Source organism: Musca domestica, unplaced genomic scaffold, assembly GCF_030504385.1.
Source record: "Musca domestica strain aabys unplaced genomic scaffold, Musca_domestica.polishedcontigs.V.1.1 29, whole genome shotgun sequence".
NCBI lineage: Eukaryota > Metazoa > Arthropoda > Insecta > Diptera > Muscidae > Musca > Musca domestica.
In genome coordinates, this window is record NW_026712296.1 from 4,368,192 (window position 1) to 4,388,062 (window position 19,871).

Below are 19,871 nucleotides of genomic sequence, written 5' to 3' on the forward strand. Positions count from 1 at the left end.
TAAAAATAAATTTGAATTTCTTTTTTTGCGAATTTCTTTTCTTTTGATTGGCAAAATGTTAATAATTTAATTGAGATTTGTTCTAGAAGCTTTAATTTGTTTTTTCTTGATTTAATTTTAAAACGCATTACAAAAAAGAAAACCTGATTTGTTGTTGTTTTTGTTTACACACATCATAAAAATTGTCTTCTTTTGTGTTTTTCTTCTTTCTTTGAATTGTTTTGAACTTATTATTGTTGTTGTATTTGTTTATTGACGAAGTAAATAAATTTTATTGCAATGCAAATATGCCGGGCTGATGAACTGGACTGTCTTCTTGTAGTAGAGGAATGCCTGTTTGAGAAAAGAGGGAAAGAGAGAGAGAAAAATTAAGAGAAAAATAGTTAATAAAATAAAACATTTTGAAGTACTTTAATTTACACTGTGCAACAGGTTAGTGAACAATACATATGTACATAAATCCAAGGAATGTAGGAATTTTACAACCTCATTTTGTGGTTGGGAAATTCCATTGATAGAAGTTTTCTGAAAATCCAAAAAGAACCAACTCTTAGATTATGACCTGATCAATTCGTAGCTGGTAATCCCATAGTGCATGTTATGTTTGTGGGTGTTGTTATATATTTGTTAAAAGTAACTTGGTAAACTAAGTTTTTATCAACCGGAAAATCAATATCAAAATGTTCTATAATAAGTTAAAAAGTATCAGTCGGTTTTGCCGACATATGTACAACCTCAGACAGTGTTCGATTTTTTAAATATTTGTTGACTTCTGTTATGATTATTCGAGTTGTTGTCCTCCCATGGAGAATGGTTCCGAAGGAATGTGCCAATATTGTCAATTTCGTATTGGATGTTAATTTGACGTTTTATGAGCTTTACGGATATTCAAAATTTTGACCCTTTGTGGGGGGAGGTAAAAGAAGGAATAGACCGATATACCCCATCTTCACAGCAGACCTTGTGTTGGCAGAATAATTAGATGTGTGAAATATAAAGAGAACCCGATGCTTATTTCGGATTTTATGATCGTTTTGGTTATTCAAAACTTCAACCCTTTGTGGGGGAGGTACCAGAAGGAATTGTCTGAAGTCTACCATCTTTATAACAGATCTAGTGTTGATAGAAATATTGAGATGTGCCAAGTCCGAATGGAATTGGAGGTCAATTTCGTGTTTTATGAGCTTCATGGGTATTAAAAATTTCGACTTTTGTGGGGTAGGTACCAGATGGAGTGGACCGAATTCGATCTAAGTCTGATAATAATGTTACGATGTAGCAAGTTTGTACCCTTCGAAAGTTAACGTGCAGACAGACAGACGGACGGACGGACGAAGTTCTATATAAAATTTCGACATATTGTTATCATTTGCAACACTTTGAATTAAGGCTTGGATAAGGACCTCTTTCTCTCTATGGGATATTGAAACGGTTTTACCTCCCTGACGAAGAACATCGCTCTGGCAGAAAAATGTGTTAAAAATCTTCTACCTATAGAGGATCTACCTAGAGAGGAGGTTCACAACATATCTTGACAAAGGTCTTCCATCTATGGAAGATATCTCCATATATATATGAAAGATCATTAAATGATCTTTAGTCTCCAGAAGACCGTTAAAACGATATTTATCTGAAGATCTGTTAATGTTTGTCAACCTAGAAAAGGTCCCGTAAAAGGTCTTTCACATAATGTCCTTCCGCCCATATAAGACCAGCTAAATGCCTTAGGTCTATGGAGGGCCCTTTATAGGAGACCTATAAATGGCTTCCGAGCTATAGAAGACCCGAAGACGTCATCATCCTACAGAAAACCATTTGATGGTCTTCTGACTATTGAAAAAATATCTCTTGATTATGCAATACTTGTTAAGGTCGTCTGTCTATGGAATGTCTGTTAAAGGCCTTCTGCCTATAGAAGACACGCTGAAGGTCTTCTGTCTATGGAAGAACTATTAAAGGCCTTCTGCCTATAGAAGACACGCTGAAGGTCTTCTGTCTATGGAAGAACTATTAAAGGTCTTCTTATTATGGAAGACCACTCGAGGACTATAGAATTACTGTTGACGTCTTCTGTCTATAGAACACATCTTGGGGTTATTTTTACTTTAGAAGGCCTTTTGACGTAATTCGACTGTAGAATATATGTTGTTTGTGTTTTGTATATGGAAAACTTGTCTTATGTTTTCCGCCTTTAGAAGAACTGCGGAAGGTCTTCTGTATATGGTAGACCTGTTAAAGGTCTTTTTCCTATAGAATACCACGTGACGGTCTTCTGTCGTCAGAAGAACCGAAACAGTAATTAACAAATTATGATTTTTTTTTTTTTTTTTTTTGGTAAACAATGGAAATTAGAGATTTCTTCGGTGCCTCGTGAAATTTAATAAATAATATTTTATTGACGTAATTTTTCTGGAAAGATGCTTTTGCAAGTGATGTTTTCATAAATTCACATAAAGTGCGGCTTTAATCGTAAAATGTGTTTTAGATATATACTATTTCCGTGCGTTTAGGTCAGAAGGGAGTCTTTGGTGACTCGCTTTATTGTTAAAATGGTGGAACATCCTCTTGAAAGAGGCCAGGCACCGTCAGCTCCGTATGTAAACAAGCACGGCAGACCCACACGCATACATTGAAAAGCTGATGACGAAACGATTAACGGTTTGGAATCGACTTTTGTTCAAAGACTTTATTGGGTATTTTTTTTTTTTTTCGAAAACGTTGTGGTCAAAGTTATACTCGATTTTCAAAAAAAAAAAAAAGAAAAATCGGCTCAATCGGTTCAATTCGTTTTATTATATTTTTACTGGCAACAAAGATGACTGTCTGAAACTATAGCTTATTTACGTTTAATGCATACGTCGAAAACGTCCTATCCCTATTCAAATAAACTCTTGATAAAGAATAAGATTCTTTTTGGCATTATCTCCTCAAAGATTATTAATCTTGATGTCGATACACCCTGAAATTTGAAATATATAACATTACCACCACCAAAAAATAACATACACACTTCTATCATGACTGGTATGCCTTTCCAGATTTTCAGATAAAATTTGTTTGCACAGTGTTATAAATATCTATTATAATAATAAATTTTAACAATTATTAATCAATTATAGCAGTAGATTCAATTGAAACCTCAGAAATGTTCAAATTGATTAAATATTTAATCACATGGTATTGATTTGTAAACATTTTATGATAAATATTTTAAGTATTTTAACTTCTCCTTATTTATCATACAATTCCTCAATAGTGAGTTGTCTCGAGGATTTCACAAATATTTGTTTAATCTGAACATATCTTTATGGCTTTAAATTATTTTATGACTATTTTAGATAAATTCCAACTTCAATGAACATATTTAGAGAAAAATTCAGTATATGGTACAAGGAAAATACAAGCTTCAACTATATGTTTTATATATGTCTTATAAATCTCGGTAGTATTTTAAAAGGTTTTAGTAGTCACTTGACTTTTTTTCAACCACAAATGCATTTATATGTACTCTGTCAAATTTTTTCTTTAATTTCATTGCCTTATACTTGGTAAACTAAATCCAATTTTCACTTGCTGTTTTTTTTTAATATCTTAAATTATTTAAATTAATGAGTATTTTCCTTGACCCGTTTATTTCTCAGTACTTAAAACATGGAACTCATAAAAAATTCAATATTATATCTAAATAGCGTTTATATGTTAAAGCCATTATATTCTAGAAGCCGTAATGAAATTTGCCAAAAATAAATGTAACTGGATATTTATTATTTTTTTTTGTGCTGCACTTGAGCTCGACTGTGTGGAAAGTGTAGGGGCTTAAGCGTAATGATTTCGTCAAAGCTTGTCCATATGTGTATGCATGTTAATTTGAATTTTCTCAACTTGTGATACGTTAACTAAAATTGGGGATATATTAAATACATTGTACAACAAAATGCGTTGAAAAAAAATCTAAAATGACAGTTCTGAGATTCTCTTTAATAATTCATAAAAACGACAACTTTAATCCACAATTAAACCATGTTTTCAAAGTCGATTATAATATTTCAACAATCCTACAACAATAATACTATATACCAATCACCGGATGTTTCACATTATTTTGTTGTATTATCTTATTTCACTTGTTCTCGAAACTCAATAAATTAAACTCACCATCAAATTCACAATAATTCCTTAAAATATACTTAAACAAGTTAAATAGTATCAGTCGGTTTTTCCGACAGATGTAAATCCCCAGCCTTGATTTATGATTATTCAAACTGTTGACCCTTTATGGGAGAGGTTCCGAAGCAGTTGGACAGTATTGTCCAATTCGTATGTTCATTTCGTTTTTAAGAGCTTCATGGATTTTCAAAATTTTGAACCTTTTTGGGGGAGATACCAGAATCAGAAGACCGGTATATTCCATCTTTACACCAGAGTTTATAAAAATACTGTGATGTGTGTAATTTGAAGACAATCGGACTCTTACATCACATTTTATAAGAGTTATAATTATTTAACATTTTGATCTGACCTAGCACTATCGCAAATATTAGGATTTGCAAAGTTGGAGGAAAATCGGATTATCCCTTCTCTTCCTATGCATTAATTTTTTTTCAATTTTCGACCTTTTGGGGGGAGGTACCAAAAGGAGTGGATCGATGCCCATTTCCCATTTGCGAACTCGATCTAAGACTCGATCAGACGGACGGACGGACATCGCTAGATCGACTCCAAATGTCCAGAAACGGATTTCGTCCAAAGAAACCTATGGTCTAAAACCGTTATTTCAATGAGGTACGTTTTGGCCGTATCAAATGATATATACTCTCAGTGGCCATATTGCTGAGGGTATAGAAATCATTGCTGATAGCATTAATAATTCATAAACAAATACTCCTAAATAGCCTTCCATGGGATACTTATACAGGGTGAGATGAAAATTCGGAACCAACTTCAGACTGTTGTCATTTCTAAGCCACTCGTCCAACAGAATTTTAAATTATTCCTGTTACAGCTAATTATATTATATTTAGAAGAGTACAAAAACATTTCGGTGAGAATTTTACAGAAAAAAGTTATTCGTGATGGAATTCAAGCGTGATGGTGTGATTTCTTTATATTTGTCTGGAAAACCACAAGTGGCCATCCTTAGAGCACTCCAGCATTTATTTGTGAATAAATCTGTTGTGTCTCACTCGTTACCGTGATACTGGTAGCGTAGCCCGACGTCAAGAAAGTGGACGGAAGAAAACAGCAACATCAGCAGAAATGGCTCGAAAAGGAATGAAGCGACTTGATCGAAACCATCGTCGCAGTGACCGAAAAATGGCTCGTGAGCTGAACACATCGCAATATTCCATACGGCATATATTGAAAAATGAGCTCGGGGTAAAGCCATTGAAATTCCAAAAAGTGCAAGAACTTATACCGCAACAGAAAGAAAATAGACTCAAAAGAGCTGAAGAGTTGCTTCGCTTGGCCGAAAGTTGTGAACTACCGAATTTGCTTTTCTCCGATGAGAAAACATTTGTTGTCCAGCAGTTTGAAAAACAAACAAAATTGTCGTGTTAACTGGCCAAAGAGGTCAGCTGAAAATGTGCACCTTCGGTTGGCTACCAGTACTCAAGCGCCGGTCATGGTGATTGTGTGGGAAGCCATGACAGCTGATGGTCGCTGTCCGCTCGTATTAATCGACCGTGGCATCAGAATAAATGCCGAATATTATCGCGAAAATATTCTGGAGGGTGTATTAAAGTCTTGGGCACGCAAACATTTTGGCCGCAGGCCTTGGACATTCCAACAGTACTCAGCACCATCGCACTCAGCACGCGCCACCCAAAAATGGTTCAAAAATTAGGTTCCTCGCTTCATTTCCACCGCACAATAGCCACCAAAATCTCCGAATACCAATCCGTTGGACTATTATGTCTTGAGTATTTTGGACAGCAAGGCAGGTAATAAAAAATACCAAAGTGTCGATCACCTCAAGCAAACACTTCGCCGGGAATGTGCCAAAATACCGTAGAGCAACATTCGGGCAGCGTGTAACGTGTAACGCAACATTCGTTTGAAGGCCATAGTTCGTGCCAAAGGCGACCAATTCGAACAAATCTAAACTTATTCTAAAATTTGATGCTATTTCCGACATTTGTTGCTTTCATTCAATAAAATAAAAAAAATGTAAAAATTATGGCGATTGACTTTGTTGACATAGACATATCTTCTTCAATCTTGGTCGTTCTACTAAAGCAGCACCCATCTTGCAGAAGCTTTTCTATCTGAAGTTCTTCATGCAGAATTAAATGGACTCTATCATTTGAGATGGCCATGACATTATTTCACGCACTTTTATTCGCACTTTGCACTTTGGCTACAATTTCTGTTGTTGTTGCTGTTTTTGGACGTCCATTATTAATGTCCTGTCCCGATCAACCTCTTTTATGAAAATATTTAATGACAGCACGCATTTCTAATTTTTCCATTGTAAAAAAATTGCAGATGTGCCTTTTTTGAACACCAGTTTCTATATGAAAGAGTTGCCAGATCGAAACAAAATTTAACATGTGTTCATAACAGAGATGGAAGTTTCCAAAACACTTAACTTTTTTCTGTTTATACCGCGCTTTGCGTGCTAGACTAAGAAGTTTCCGAACTACTTCGTTGCGTCGATAACGGTTAAAAATTAGAAATTATTCTTAAAATTATTACTACTAAGCCCCTATCGCTCAGTAAGCATTCCAAAAAAAATTAACAATTATGGTCCAAATAGTCCTTCAAAATATATTGACCATAATTATTATTATTGTTATTATACTGTTACTTTGCAGTAACATTTTTGTGCACAGTGTAATTAATATTCTCTCACACATTTTTAGTTCTGAATCAACTTAGAATAGTTGGTATTATATTTTTCATAGCTATAGATATCTATTGCAAAAAAAAAATAAAATAATTATTAAAAATAATGGAAGCATTAGCGTATATATTATTGTTTTAATTCAACAGAAACCAATAGGGCCCTTCCGGGTTAATGCTAATTTTTTTGTTTAAATATTGCAATTTTGATTAAAGCGATATGCATTTAAATATATATTTTTGAAAGCAGAATTATAAACAAGTTTTTATAACTTTTTATTACTCTAATATTTTTTATTGCTAGAAATTGATTTGTTATATTTCGCCATTGGTGTTTCTAATTTAAACTAAGAAAATGCATCTAAGCCGTATTGAATATTGCAAGAAAATCAAAATTGATTGCGTTTCAAGACTAGATCAGCATTTCATAGAATTATGGACAATGACTTACCGTTTGTCCAGCTCATTGTTAAGAAAAAAAATAAATGGATATATTCTTTGTTTTTTAACTAAAACAAAAAGTAATTATTCTGAAAGAGAAGATCTCATCAAACGGATGATTAATTGGCCAGATGCAATATTTCTTTAATTTAATTTAGTTAAATATACATTACAAGGTTATTATGTAGCAATTGTACATGTTATAAATATTTCAGGAAAATTCATTTAAAATATATAACTTTAAATGTGGATTTTCTTTTAAGATATGCCTTGGTAAATAAATGTAGTAGAATGTACTATCTCGACATTATCTTTATTTATTAAATAATTTAATTTAATTTTTTTTTAATAAAAATATATGTTGTAGGAAAATTTGAAAATTTTTCCCACCTGTATTTTTATCTGCTTCATTTTTTGGTATAAATAATGGTTCTCAATACTCGTACGTTTGGAACATTAAATCAGTAAGGAAAAGTCAAAAGTCGGGCGGGGCCGACTATATGATACCCTACACCACTATGCATATTTAGTAGAGCTCCCGTAACAAAAGAATTTATTTGAAGTAGATGGCAAAAATCATCAAAATGCCGAATATCGGGAGGTACCGTTATATGGGGGCTATTCCAAAGCATGGACCGATATATCTCATTTTCATTACCAACCATCCTAGACACAATACAAACTGTTCTGCTAAAATTTGACGCTCTACGTCAAATAATGTGGGCTGTATAGAGATTTCAACAGACAGACGGACATCGTTAAATCGACTTAGCATTTTATGCTGATTATGAATATATGTACATTATGGGGTCTACGACGAATATTTAGGGATGTTACAAACAGAATGACAAAGATAATATACCATCTTTTCCAAGGTATAAATATATATCGAAGCCGAGTTCCACCAAATGGTACGTCTCGAAATGCACTCCCTTTGGGCTGATAATATCCATTATTTGCACAATAAACTTGAGTCGGATTAAGGATATATATGGGAACTTTATGGGAACTAGACTGAGTTCGTTTGGATTTGCCAAAATGCAGGTCATTTGGACTGATATTGGCCATTTGGTGCACAGTTAACCCGAAATCGGTTGAAGATATATATAGGAGCTATAACCAAATCTGAACCAATCTTGATAAAATTTGACAGAGCTATTTCCGAGCTCTATAAGATATCTGGTGCTAAATATCATTATTGTCGAATGCATATTACGAATCTTAGTGTCTTAAACACCAAAATCGGATGAAACATATATACAGGAGCTATAGCTATTTTTTCCAAATTTGATGTGCTTGATTTTAGTCTGAATTCGGTTGGATGTGCCAAAATTCAGCTCATTTGGTGTGATATTGGCCATTTGGTGTACAATTAACCGGAAATCGGTTGAAGATATATATGGGAGTTATATCCAAATTTGAGCCGCTTCTCACCAATCGCAATAGGGTTTGTTCTAGGGCCTAAAAAGTATTATTTGGAAAATTTCATCTCAATCGGATAATAAATGCGACCTGCATTAGAGAATAGAAAAGAATACATGGACTGACGGACGACTCAGAAAGTGATTCTATGGAGATTCTCAAAAGTAAAAGTATCTAGCTTCCTTCTCCATGTTACAAACAAATGCTTATAGACATAATAACCTTACCACTATGTGGTGTAGGGTATAACAAGTAGGGTATCTTAATTCGTTTTGACTGTAGCGTGATTACAACACACGGACAGACGAGCGGACGGACAGCGCTAAATCGTCTTAGAATTTTACGCTGATCAAGAATATATACTTTGTTGGGTCTAAAAGTATTATTTCGCTGAGTTACAAACGGAATGACCCACTTAATATACCCTCCATACTATGTATGTTGGAGGATATAATAAAAAGTCCCCGAATATGGGCAGGTACTATTGTATAGAGGCTATTCGAAGACGTTGATCTGTAAGTGTAACTTTCTGTTATAGAATTAACATTTCCTCCATCTCTAAATGGACTAATATGACTCACTTTCAATACCAAAAGTTCTACGGACCTAAAATTCATCTGAGTAAAATTTTTAAAGCCTACCTAATTCATTCGGATGTTAGAGGTCTTCTACAGACGGACAGAGGCATAGAATTTTATGCTGAAATAGCTCTTGTCAATATAGTTTCATGTTTGTTCATAGCCTTAGTAAAACTTAGAAAGTATTTTGAAATTCTAAACCAATATTGTTGGTCGTCAAATTGACTGCTTATTTAAGCTAACAAATTCAAAATTGTAATATATATTTTTTTTAATTTTTTGTTGGCATTCTCCAATCGAAGATCTCTGGAGTTACACTACACATTTCTTTCTTAGAAAGCTCTAGGCCGTACATAAAAACTATTTTTATCCGCACGTATAATATGCAGATGAAAATTGTTGTAATTTCAAAACGTTGTAAACCTCTGAATCATTAATGATTACACGCTCGCAGCAGACCACAAGAAAGAGTACAAAACCAAATAAAGTAAATGTACAAAGAAGGCAAGCAAACAACAACGAAGCAATTATTAACAAACACCGTTGTGACGACAGGAATCACATGCTTCTGTTCAATGTCCTTTTTTATAAGGCTAACATTTAATTGTATGGGCATGGCGTGCGGAATTGACACGTATGTGTGAGTGTGTGTGTGTGTGTGTGTTTCATTCTTTCTACTCCAACAACACATTTTTGCAACTGTTTCAGTTTTATTTATTTTTTTATTCTTTCTTGTCGACTGACACACATTCCGACGTGCTTACATTTAATATTGCGGCACAATTTCCAAACCCGCGGCACGCTATATATTTTGCTATAAACGAAATTGTTTGCTCTCTTTGCGAATGTCGTTTTTTTCTTTTTTTTTGGTTTTGGTAGAAATGGAAAACTGTGACATTACTACCAACATTTAAAACAAAAAACTCCCCCTGCCATGGGAGGAGAAAATTGACGAAGTTTTATTTTTGGTTTTGTGCCATGTGTAGGGAACACAATCAAACCCTTATAATATACGTACGAAGGTAGACATTTACTTTTCCATTTTAGCTTTTCTATAAATGCCCTCAAGTTGATCATATGGCCTAGAAGCCATATCTTATATCGGAACACATTAATAAATAATTTTCACTTACATTAACTGGAATTAGAAAACAAGTTCAAAGCTTATTTTGGATGCTAACCTTTAGTTCCTGCCCATTTTCTTAATTGGTGTCGTATGAGTAATACAATCCGTTGCAGACGTGTCCAATACTTATACGCCACACATGTTGTTGTAAAAAAAACACAACATCAGAAATTCTATAGTTCATTTTACTGTGAACTATAGAATATGTTCTGTAGAGGATTATCTTTTATGTAATACATAATAAAATTGTGAACCGTTGAAAAATTCAACCAAAATTGGGTTATAATGTTATAAGGAATGTATAGGAAGTAAACATAAACTTCGTTAATTTCTAAGGGACCGAACTTGTATTTAAGACCTTGAAAGTCCTAAAATATGGAGTTTTTGTTATACTAATGCCGTAATAAAACATGAAATTCAATAGAACATTTCTATGAAGTGAAAATACGTAGGATCATCAAAATATTAGCAATAGTTGGGCTTGGGAAATTCGCAGTGAAATCGATAGTCAAAATACTTAATATCTGGAGTTTCCGTTATTAAGAGGATATACGAAAACGAATATATATTTAGCCAATTTTTTACACCCTACACCATATAGTACTAAGGTTATTATGTCTTTGTGCATTTTTGTAACATGGAGAAGGAAGCGAGATAGATCCATAGTTACTTTAGAGGATCTTCAAAGAATCACTTTCTGAGTCGATTTATGCATGTCAGTCCGTCCGTCTATCCATGTATTTGTGTGGACAAAATGCAGATCGCATTTATTTTCTGATTGAGATGAAATTTTCCAAACAATATTTGTTTGGCTCAAGGACGAGCCCTATTGAAATTGGATTTTCAGAAATTTTCAGAAAAAAAGTTATTTGTGATGGAATTCAAGGGTCTGATTTCTTTATATTTGGCTTGAAAACTACAAGTGGCTATCGTCAGCATTTAAATGTGAAAAAATCATTTGTGTCATGTACTACCGCTCGTTACCGTGTTACAGGTAGCGTAGCCCGACGTCAAGGAAGTGGACGGAAGAAAACAACAACATCAGCAGAAATGGTTCGAAAAGTAAAGAAGCGACTTGATCGAAACCCACGTCGCAGTGGCCGAAAAGTGGCTCGTGAGCTGAACATATCGCAATATTCCATTCGGCAAAAATTGAAAAATGAGCTCGGGGTAAAGCCATTGAAATTCCAAAAAGTGCAAGAACTTACACCACAACATAAAGCAAATAGGGTCACAAGAGCTACAAAGTTACTTCGCTTGGCCAAATGTGGTGAACTGCCGAATTCGGTTTTCTCTGATGAGAAAACATTCGTTGTGCAGCAGTTTGTAAACAAACAAAATGATCGTGTTTACTTGCCAAAGAGGTCAGCTGAAAATGTGCACCTTCGGTTGGCCACCAGAACTCAAGCGCCGGCCATGGTGATGGTGTGGGCCGCCATAACAGCCAAAAGTCGCTCTCCGCTCGTATTAATCGGCCGGGGCATCAGAATTCGGGAGTGTGTATTATAGCCTTGGGCATGCAAAAATTTTGGCCCCAGACCTTGGACATTCCAACAGGACTCAGCATCATCGCACTCAGCATGCGCCACCCAAGAATGGTTACAAAATGTGGTTCCTCCCTTCATTCCCAGCGCACAATGACCACCAAAATCTCCAATCCGTTGGACTATTGTGTCTGAAGTATTTTGGAAAGCAAGGTTGGCACTAAAAAGTACCAAAGTGTCGATCACCTCAAGCAAGCGCTTCGCCGGGAATGGGCCAAAATACCGCAGACCAACAATGGCCGTTTGAAGGCCATAATTTGTGTCAATGGTGACCAATTCTAACAAATTTAAACTATTTCTAAAGTTTGATACTATTTCCGACATTTTTTGCTTTCATTTAATAAAATTTAAAAATAAATGTAAAAATTATGGCGTTTGACTTTGTTGCAATTTTTTTATCTCACCCTGTATATACCCATAGCTCTCATATATATATATATTTCATCCAATTTGGTGTTTAATTCCTCTAAATCCGTAATGTGCATTCGACAACAATGATATTTGGTACCAGATATCTTATAAAGCTCGGAAATACCTCTGAGATATATTATCAAGATCGGTTCAGATTTGGATATATGTGTCATATATATATTCAACCGATTAATTGTGCACCAAATGGCCAATATCAGTCCAAATGACCTGTATTTTGTCTCATCCGACCGAATTCAGTCTAGAAGCAATTGCATCAAATTTAGGTAAATCTTTTTAGTTATAGCTATAGTTCCCATATATATATTTTATCCGATTTGGTATCCCTCACATTCGTAATATGCATTCGACAACAATGATATTTGCTATCAGATATCTTATAAATCTCGAAAATACATTTGCCAAATTTTCTAAGTCGATTTAATTATGTCCGTCTGTCTGTTGAAATCACGATACAGCCCACATTATTTGACGTAGAGCGCCAAAATTTAGCAGAGTAATTTGTATTGTGTCTAGGATGGTTGGTATTGAAAATGAGATATATCGGTCCACGTTCTGGTATAGTCCCCATATAACGGTACCTCCCGATATTTGTTATTTTGATGGTTATTTCCATATTTTTCACGGATTTGTCTGAAAATTGGTATTTGTAGGTCATAACGGGTCCCTGTACGTGTGGCAAAACATTGCATGTATAGGTCCACGTTTTGGTATAGCCCCCATATAAATGTACCTCCCGATATTCGTTATTTTGATTATTTTTGCCACATTTTTCACGGATTTGTCTAAAAATTGGTATTTGCTGGTCATAATGAGTTCCAGCTCCGGTAGCGAAACATTGCATGTATGGGTCCACGATTTGGTATAGCCCCCATATAACGGTACATCCCGATATTCGGTAGTTTGATGGTTTTTGCCACATTTCTTCTAAGGTTTCTTTTACCCTAAGGTGGAGGGTATTAAAAGTTTGACTTGGCCGAACTTAATGTTTTTTCACTTGTTTTAAGTTAAAACCTACTAGTTTTGTTTTTTTGTTTTGAAAATCAGGAAAAGCTGAGTCCATATACTATAAAATTCAAAAAAACGAAATTAAAAAAAATCCGTTAGAGAACATGAAATCATTAATATACCGAACATTGGGTGGTACCGCTATGTGGGGATTAAGGGAAAACATGGATCTACAAAGAATACTCTACCACCAGAGATAATAGTGGTCAATAGGAAGACCAAATACGAAATTTAATGGCCGATATTGTCCATTTTCGCACTATACCGACAAAAATATTAGGATTTTCTACGTTTGCATAAAATTAGCTGATATTTTCTTGTTCTATAAGGTATTTTTTTTCTTTTAAAATGTTGTCTATTTGTGGGGGAGGAACCTGAAGGAGTGGACCGATTTTGCCCATCTCAATCTCAATAATATTACGATGTGCCAAATGTATGTAGATCAAATCGGAAACTCCCTTTGAGATTTACCGTGCGCGCCAGCCAGACGGACACCTCTAAACCGACTCAAAATGTTCTAAAATGGATTTGGTCTCCTGTAGCCATATAGTTAAGGGTATAAAAACGCACTTGGATTTTCCACACCCCAGACCATGACCCGAAAATGATTGCATTAAGTAATTGTACAATACCCTTTAATTGGACCAGAATCAAAAAAGGTGTTATATTAAAATAATTTTTCAGGAGTAGTTCTTGTCTTAAGCTCTAAATTGCGTTTGTGTGATCTGTTTTCAATTTTCCCCCAAAAACCGAAAAAAAACAGACGGTGTTCACATCTTTGGAGGTCTGTCCAATTACTGCCAATTCACCACAAAATATCGCTCTTGAAAGGTGTTAAAATGTTCCTCTGAACGGACCAAGCTCCAGTAGTTATTTAAGATCCACTCTCAAGACATAATTGTTGTACCCTCCACCTTGAAAATGAGGGTATATTAACTCTGTCAATCTGTTTGTAACATCCCTAAATATTCGTCTTAGACCCCATAAAGTCTATATATTTAGAATCAGCATAAAATTCCAAGTCGATGGAGCTTAAAAATTTTGCACAATAATTTGGTTGTATTGAAAATGAGATATGACGGTCCACGTTTTGGTATAGCCGCAACATACCTGTACCTCCCGATATTCGGTATTTTGATGATTTCTGCCACATTTTTTCACGGATTAATCTAAAAATTGGTATTTGTAGTTCGTAACGGGTTCTAGCTCCGGTGACAAAACATTGTATGTACGTTTTTGCGTATCCCCCATATCAATATACCCCCCGATATTCGGTATTTTGAAGATTTTCGCCACATTTTTCAAGGATTTGTCTAAAAATTGGTATTTGTAGATCATAGTAGGTTCTAGCTCCGGTGGCGAAACATAGTATACATAGGTCTACGTTTTGGTATAGCCCCTATGTTACGGTACATCCTAATATTCAATATTTTGAAAATTTTCGCCACATTTTTTCACGGATTTGTCTAAAATTGGTATTTGTGGGTCATAATGGGTTCTAGTTCCGGTGGAAAAACATTATATGTGTAGGTCCGCGCCCCCATATCAATGTACCTCGCGATATTCGGTATTTTGATGATTTTTGCAACACATTTTTTAACGGATTTGTCAAGAAATTGATATTGGTAGTTCGTAATGGTGTCTAGCTTGTGTGGCGAAACCTTGTATGTATAGGTCGACGTTTTGGTATATCCCCATATAACGATACCCACCGATATACGGTATTTTCATAATCCTAGTCACATTTACAAAAATAATTGTTTCAAATTTGATATTTTAGAAGATTTGATATATGACAATCCTTGTAGCATAAAATTGTCTTTAGAGGTTTCTGTTGTGGTATGGACCCATACAACGGCCTCACTCACTTTTTGGGTTTTTGATAACTTTAACTGCATTATGAAAACGGTCTAACTGGTATATGAAGTTTAAAGTGAAACACGCTTAAATTCAGATACTTTTATAAAAAAGGTTTCCGGCCCGGCCGAACTTAATGTTTTTTTTTTACTTATTTTTTTTCTAAAATCGAAATTGATTTTTGTCAGTTTTGGATTGGGAAGTAAAAACTTGAAAATAAAATTTAATTTGTTGGCAGGAAAAAATCAATAGAACGGTTGACAAAAAATTGACATTTGATCTCGACTCCATACCCCAAGCGAAATACGAATTCGGTTCAATGTGAGTAATTTATATAGACATTTTCTGAGAATTCATAAAACATGTCGAAGATATTAAATTATTAACCCACATCATCCCACTTATTTATCAGATTATTTCACATCACATATTAACTCTTGGCTATCGAATACGAATACAAATAACACTTCAAAACTACAACAGAAAAAACTTTGAACAAAACAATTCTTACGTGACGGATCTCATAGAGCCATAACCTCATCACCACCTCCACCGGCACCGTTATCATCCTGATTCTGATCCAAAGCATTTTTCGATAGGATCGTATCCGTATCGACACATCCCTTGAAGCGCATCTTCGCATCATCGCCCACATAGACGGTCTTCTGGCACAGCAGCAGCACCAGACACGAGACCACAAACAGTACCGATGGTATCACCGAGGCAATCAGAAATTGACGATAGGTTACCTCCAGATCGAAGCGAGCCACCACAACATCCTTCTTCTGGGGCGCATAGAAGCAGGGAAACCGGGCACGCGCATTATGATCGCTGCCATCGCGGCCAAAGTCCTTCAGGAACTCCTTGCACTCGTCCATCAGCGTATTGACACAGCCCTCGAGATTGATCATGAGTCGGGACTCATTCGATATGGTTAAATCAATGTCGGGCGGAGCTATTTCCGGTATCAGAGTGGCCACCGATACATGCAAATGACTCAGGTACGTGAAGTTCGTCAGATCTGTGAGCATACCCTTGTCGAGCGTCGACCCATTGATGCAGTCCACGGCATCCATCTTGTCAATGGCATCGACGCGATCGGCAGCATTGTTGATGTAGTAGCAGGAGGCCATGACAACATTGTCCTCCGTCTCGTTCCACACCTCGTCGCCGGTGTCGATGTTTATGGCATTCTGACAGCGTGACATGTAGACCTTGTCGCCGCTGAGTATGACGACGTTCTTGTTGCGTGTTGGGATGTCCAGGCACCGGCGATCACAGTTGTAGGGCGTCCGGATTTTGCGACACGTCCCTCGGGTGCAGGAATACAGTCCGGTTATGTCCATGCAGTTGATCTTCCCGCGACGACCGGAACACTTGACCGGCGAGTCGGTGTTCTTGAAGACACACTCAAATGCATCGGTGATGTTCAGGCACTGGCCGGCAGTGCAGTTAAAGGTGCCGGTGAGATTTTTACACTCGTCATTGATGCAGCGCGCCTTGTCGGCCCGATCCTGGTCGATGCCGTAGCACGTTTTGTTGGCCGAATTCGTGCAGTTCTGGAACGTGAGGTTGGTGCCGTTGTTGCGCAGGTTGACATAGATCTGTATGCAGGCACCGGACGTTTTGCTCAGACACCACTCACCGCAGGAGCCCCAGTCGCAGTTCTCCTTGTTGACGGCTCGCGTGGTGGTGCACATGACGGGTGTCTCATCGATGCCGCTCTTAAAGGCTCGCGTCGAGGGCATATAAATGGCAACGGTTAGATAGACTAGGGCGACCGAACTCAAGACCAAAGTCATTTGACAGACACATATGGTGCCGCAGATACGCTGGTCCTGTGGTGGGACAATTAGATCTTCACTGGGTACTTTTTTCTTGCCCATGGCCTATGGCAATGTGAAGATGGTTGGGAAGTAGAAAGTAGGTTGGTGTTCTTGTTGTTGTTGTTGTAGAAAACCCCGAAGAAGAAGAAGACGAATTTCCTTCAAACTCCTTGTTGGGTGGCTGTGACGATGAAGGGTGCTGATGCTGCTGCTGCTGCTGATGGTGAGGGGGGTTTTTGTTGCGTTCAATTTTCAACTGGCAGCTAGACTGGAATCTTATGAAAACTCCATAATTAGGCCGAGCTGTAGGGTTGTGTGTTCCAATTACAGCAGCTGAATGTAGTTTGCTGGCTAATTTTGTATTCGGCCTCAATCTAGTAGCTTCTGGAAGTCTATAATTTTATCGCAAAGTGCTGGGGACGGTTGAGATTTAATTTTTTTTCGCTGGTGACGTTTGTCGTTTTGCCTAGTTGCGGATGTTTTGCATACACCCCAAGGCAGCAGCTTAGTTGATTAGTTGTTTGTTATATAACCAGGCCTTGGTTCGACGACACGTTGTATGGCGTTGGTTGTGTGTATGTGTGCTGTGTATATTTAGAGGCAGTTGAATTGTTTTTTCCAATTTTTATTTTCAAAATCGATTGATATTTGTATAAAAAAAAAATTAACTCGTTTCTTCCGAATCTCGTTTTTATCGATTTTTAACACTTCTTTTTTTCGTGACACACACGCACACATTCATAACTCCATGTTCCAGTCCACCACTACAAACTAAGGGAAATCCACTGCAACTGCAATATGCTAGGCCGTCTGTCTGGCAACTGCTGCTGGTGATTCACAACTGGATACTCTAATTTTGAAGTTAATTTTCTGTTGTTTTCTGTTTTTTTTTTTTTTTTTTTTTTTTTTTGAGTTTTTTTCGGTTCACAATTTTTCTGCTTTCGGTCTTTGCTATTCAACGAAAACTCTTTATCTGCCTGCCACGGAAAACTTCACTTTTTAAACTTCAGAGTTTCCACGAAATGGTCTCTCTCTCGTTCGCTGTGGAATTGTTACTGTTTATCCCGACCACCGACAATAAAAAACCGTTTTATTTCATTTTCTGTGTGCGTTCCTGCCGTTTGCCAGAAGTTGTGCTTGCCTCGGCATGTATCGCTTGTTGTGTGTGTATTCGCAGGATTCGAACACATGACAAACGGCTGAGAGCCTCGGAGAGAACCGTTTGACACAAATCTCATGTTTATATCGGAATCTATGAGAGTTTTGATTTCCTCATTCCATGATTGTTGTTATTGTTGTTGATGCTCTTTCTCGTGTTTTTGGCCAAAACATCATTAAAATCATTACAAAATGTGCGCGCGCACCACCTCAGAATATGTAGACAGACCCTTTAGGCCGTTATTGAATTCCTTTTTGGCCATTGCCTATGGCTTCCTTTTCATTGCCACTTTCATTTTTTGCTCGCATTCGGTCATAGTTAGCAATGAAAAACAATAAAATGGAATGAATGAAAAATCAATACGATTTTATGGTCCTTCTCCGCGTCACCCGGTACCGCGGGGTGTAAAATTATATTCTTCGTTGGCTGGTTTGTTGGCGAAATAATAAAAAAAACACGAAAGCGACGTTTCTCTAATCGGGGACAAGTGTTTAACTGCCATTGACTTTTGTAATGGTTTTATTTTCTTTAACCATTTCGAATTACAATGGTCGTTTAGACGTGTGCGTGTGTGTGTTCGAGGCTTATTTTAGTTTCAGTAGTTTTTTTTATTATTATTTTGGCATGAAATTGACATCGTCCAAGTCATTCAAGGTGGCAATGAGGAATGCTTTGAGAAATTCTTTATGACGTGATTATAGCCTTCAAAATTTGTAGAGCAATAAACCAATTTTTATTTTTATTTGGGAAAGCCTTACAAAGAAAAATATATAAATTTCAATGTATTTATTTTATTTTATTTTAATTTTTTTTTTTAATTTATTGTTGAAGCTGTTAAATTTAAACAGTTGTGAAAAAGTCTATATCATATTTATATCGCCTACTCAAATACACCAGGTCCATATCTTCCAGTCAAGTAAATTGAAACAAAAACAATTTGGAAGCAGGAAGGAAAGATCAAAAGTCGGGTGGCGCCGACTATGTGTTAAACCACAATGCATATTTAGTAGAGCTATCCAATTTGGGCTAATATTATATATATGGTGAGCAATAACCGTAAATTCGGATGAAGATATAACCGATCTCGATAAAATTTGGCAGAGTTATTTTCGAGCAGTATCTGATGCCCGGAATCAAATATCATTGTTGTGGAGTGCATATTACGAATGTGAGGGACCTAAACAGCAAATCGGATGAAACATATATATGGAAGCTGTAGCTATATCTGAATCGATTTTAACCAAATTTAATGTACTTGCTTCTACACTGAATTGGTACACAATAAAGCTAATATCGGTTGAAGATATATATGGGAGCTATATCCAAATGTGAACCGATATTTATAACATTTAGCAGAGGTATTTTTGGGCTGTATCTGATATCTGATACTAAATATCATTCTTGTGAGTGCATATTACGCGTGTGCGGGACTTTAAACACCAAATCGGATGAAACATATATAGCTATAACTGAACCGATTTTTTTCAAATTTAATGTACTTCTACCTTGAAAAGTGTCCGTCTGTTGAAATCACGATACAGCCCACATTATTTGACGTTGAGCTTCAAAATTTGGCAGAACAATTTCTGTTGTGTCTAGGTTGGTTGGTATTGATAATGAGATGTATCGGTCCACGTT

General features: G+C 36.2%; 1 protein-coding gene across 1 annotated transcript; it reads right to left on the minus strand.

Moving 5' to 3' along the window:
* Positions 1 to 190: 190 nt before the first annotated feature.
* LOC101894923 (uncharacterized) lies at positions 191 to 18,351 on the minus strand. Its single transcript, XM_005184934.4, has 2 exons — positions 15,760 to 18,351; positions 191 to 333 (listed from the first exon to the last, which is right to left on the minus strand). Exon 1 carries the CDS (start codon positions 17,132 to 17,134, stop codon positions 15,770 to 15,772), a length of 1,365 nt encoding a protein of 454 aa, XP_005184991.1. The 5' UTR covers positions 17,135 to 18,351; the 3' UTR covers positions 191 to 333; positions 15,760 to 15,769.
* Between the last annotated feature and the right edge of the window lie 1,520 nt (positions 18,352 to 19,871).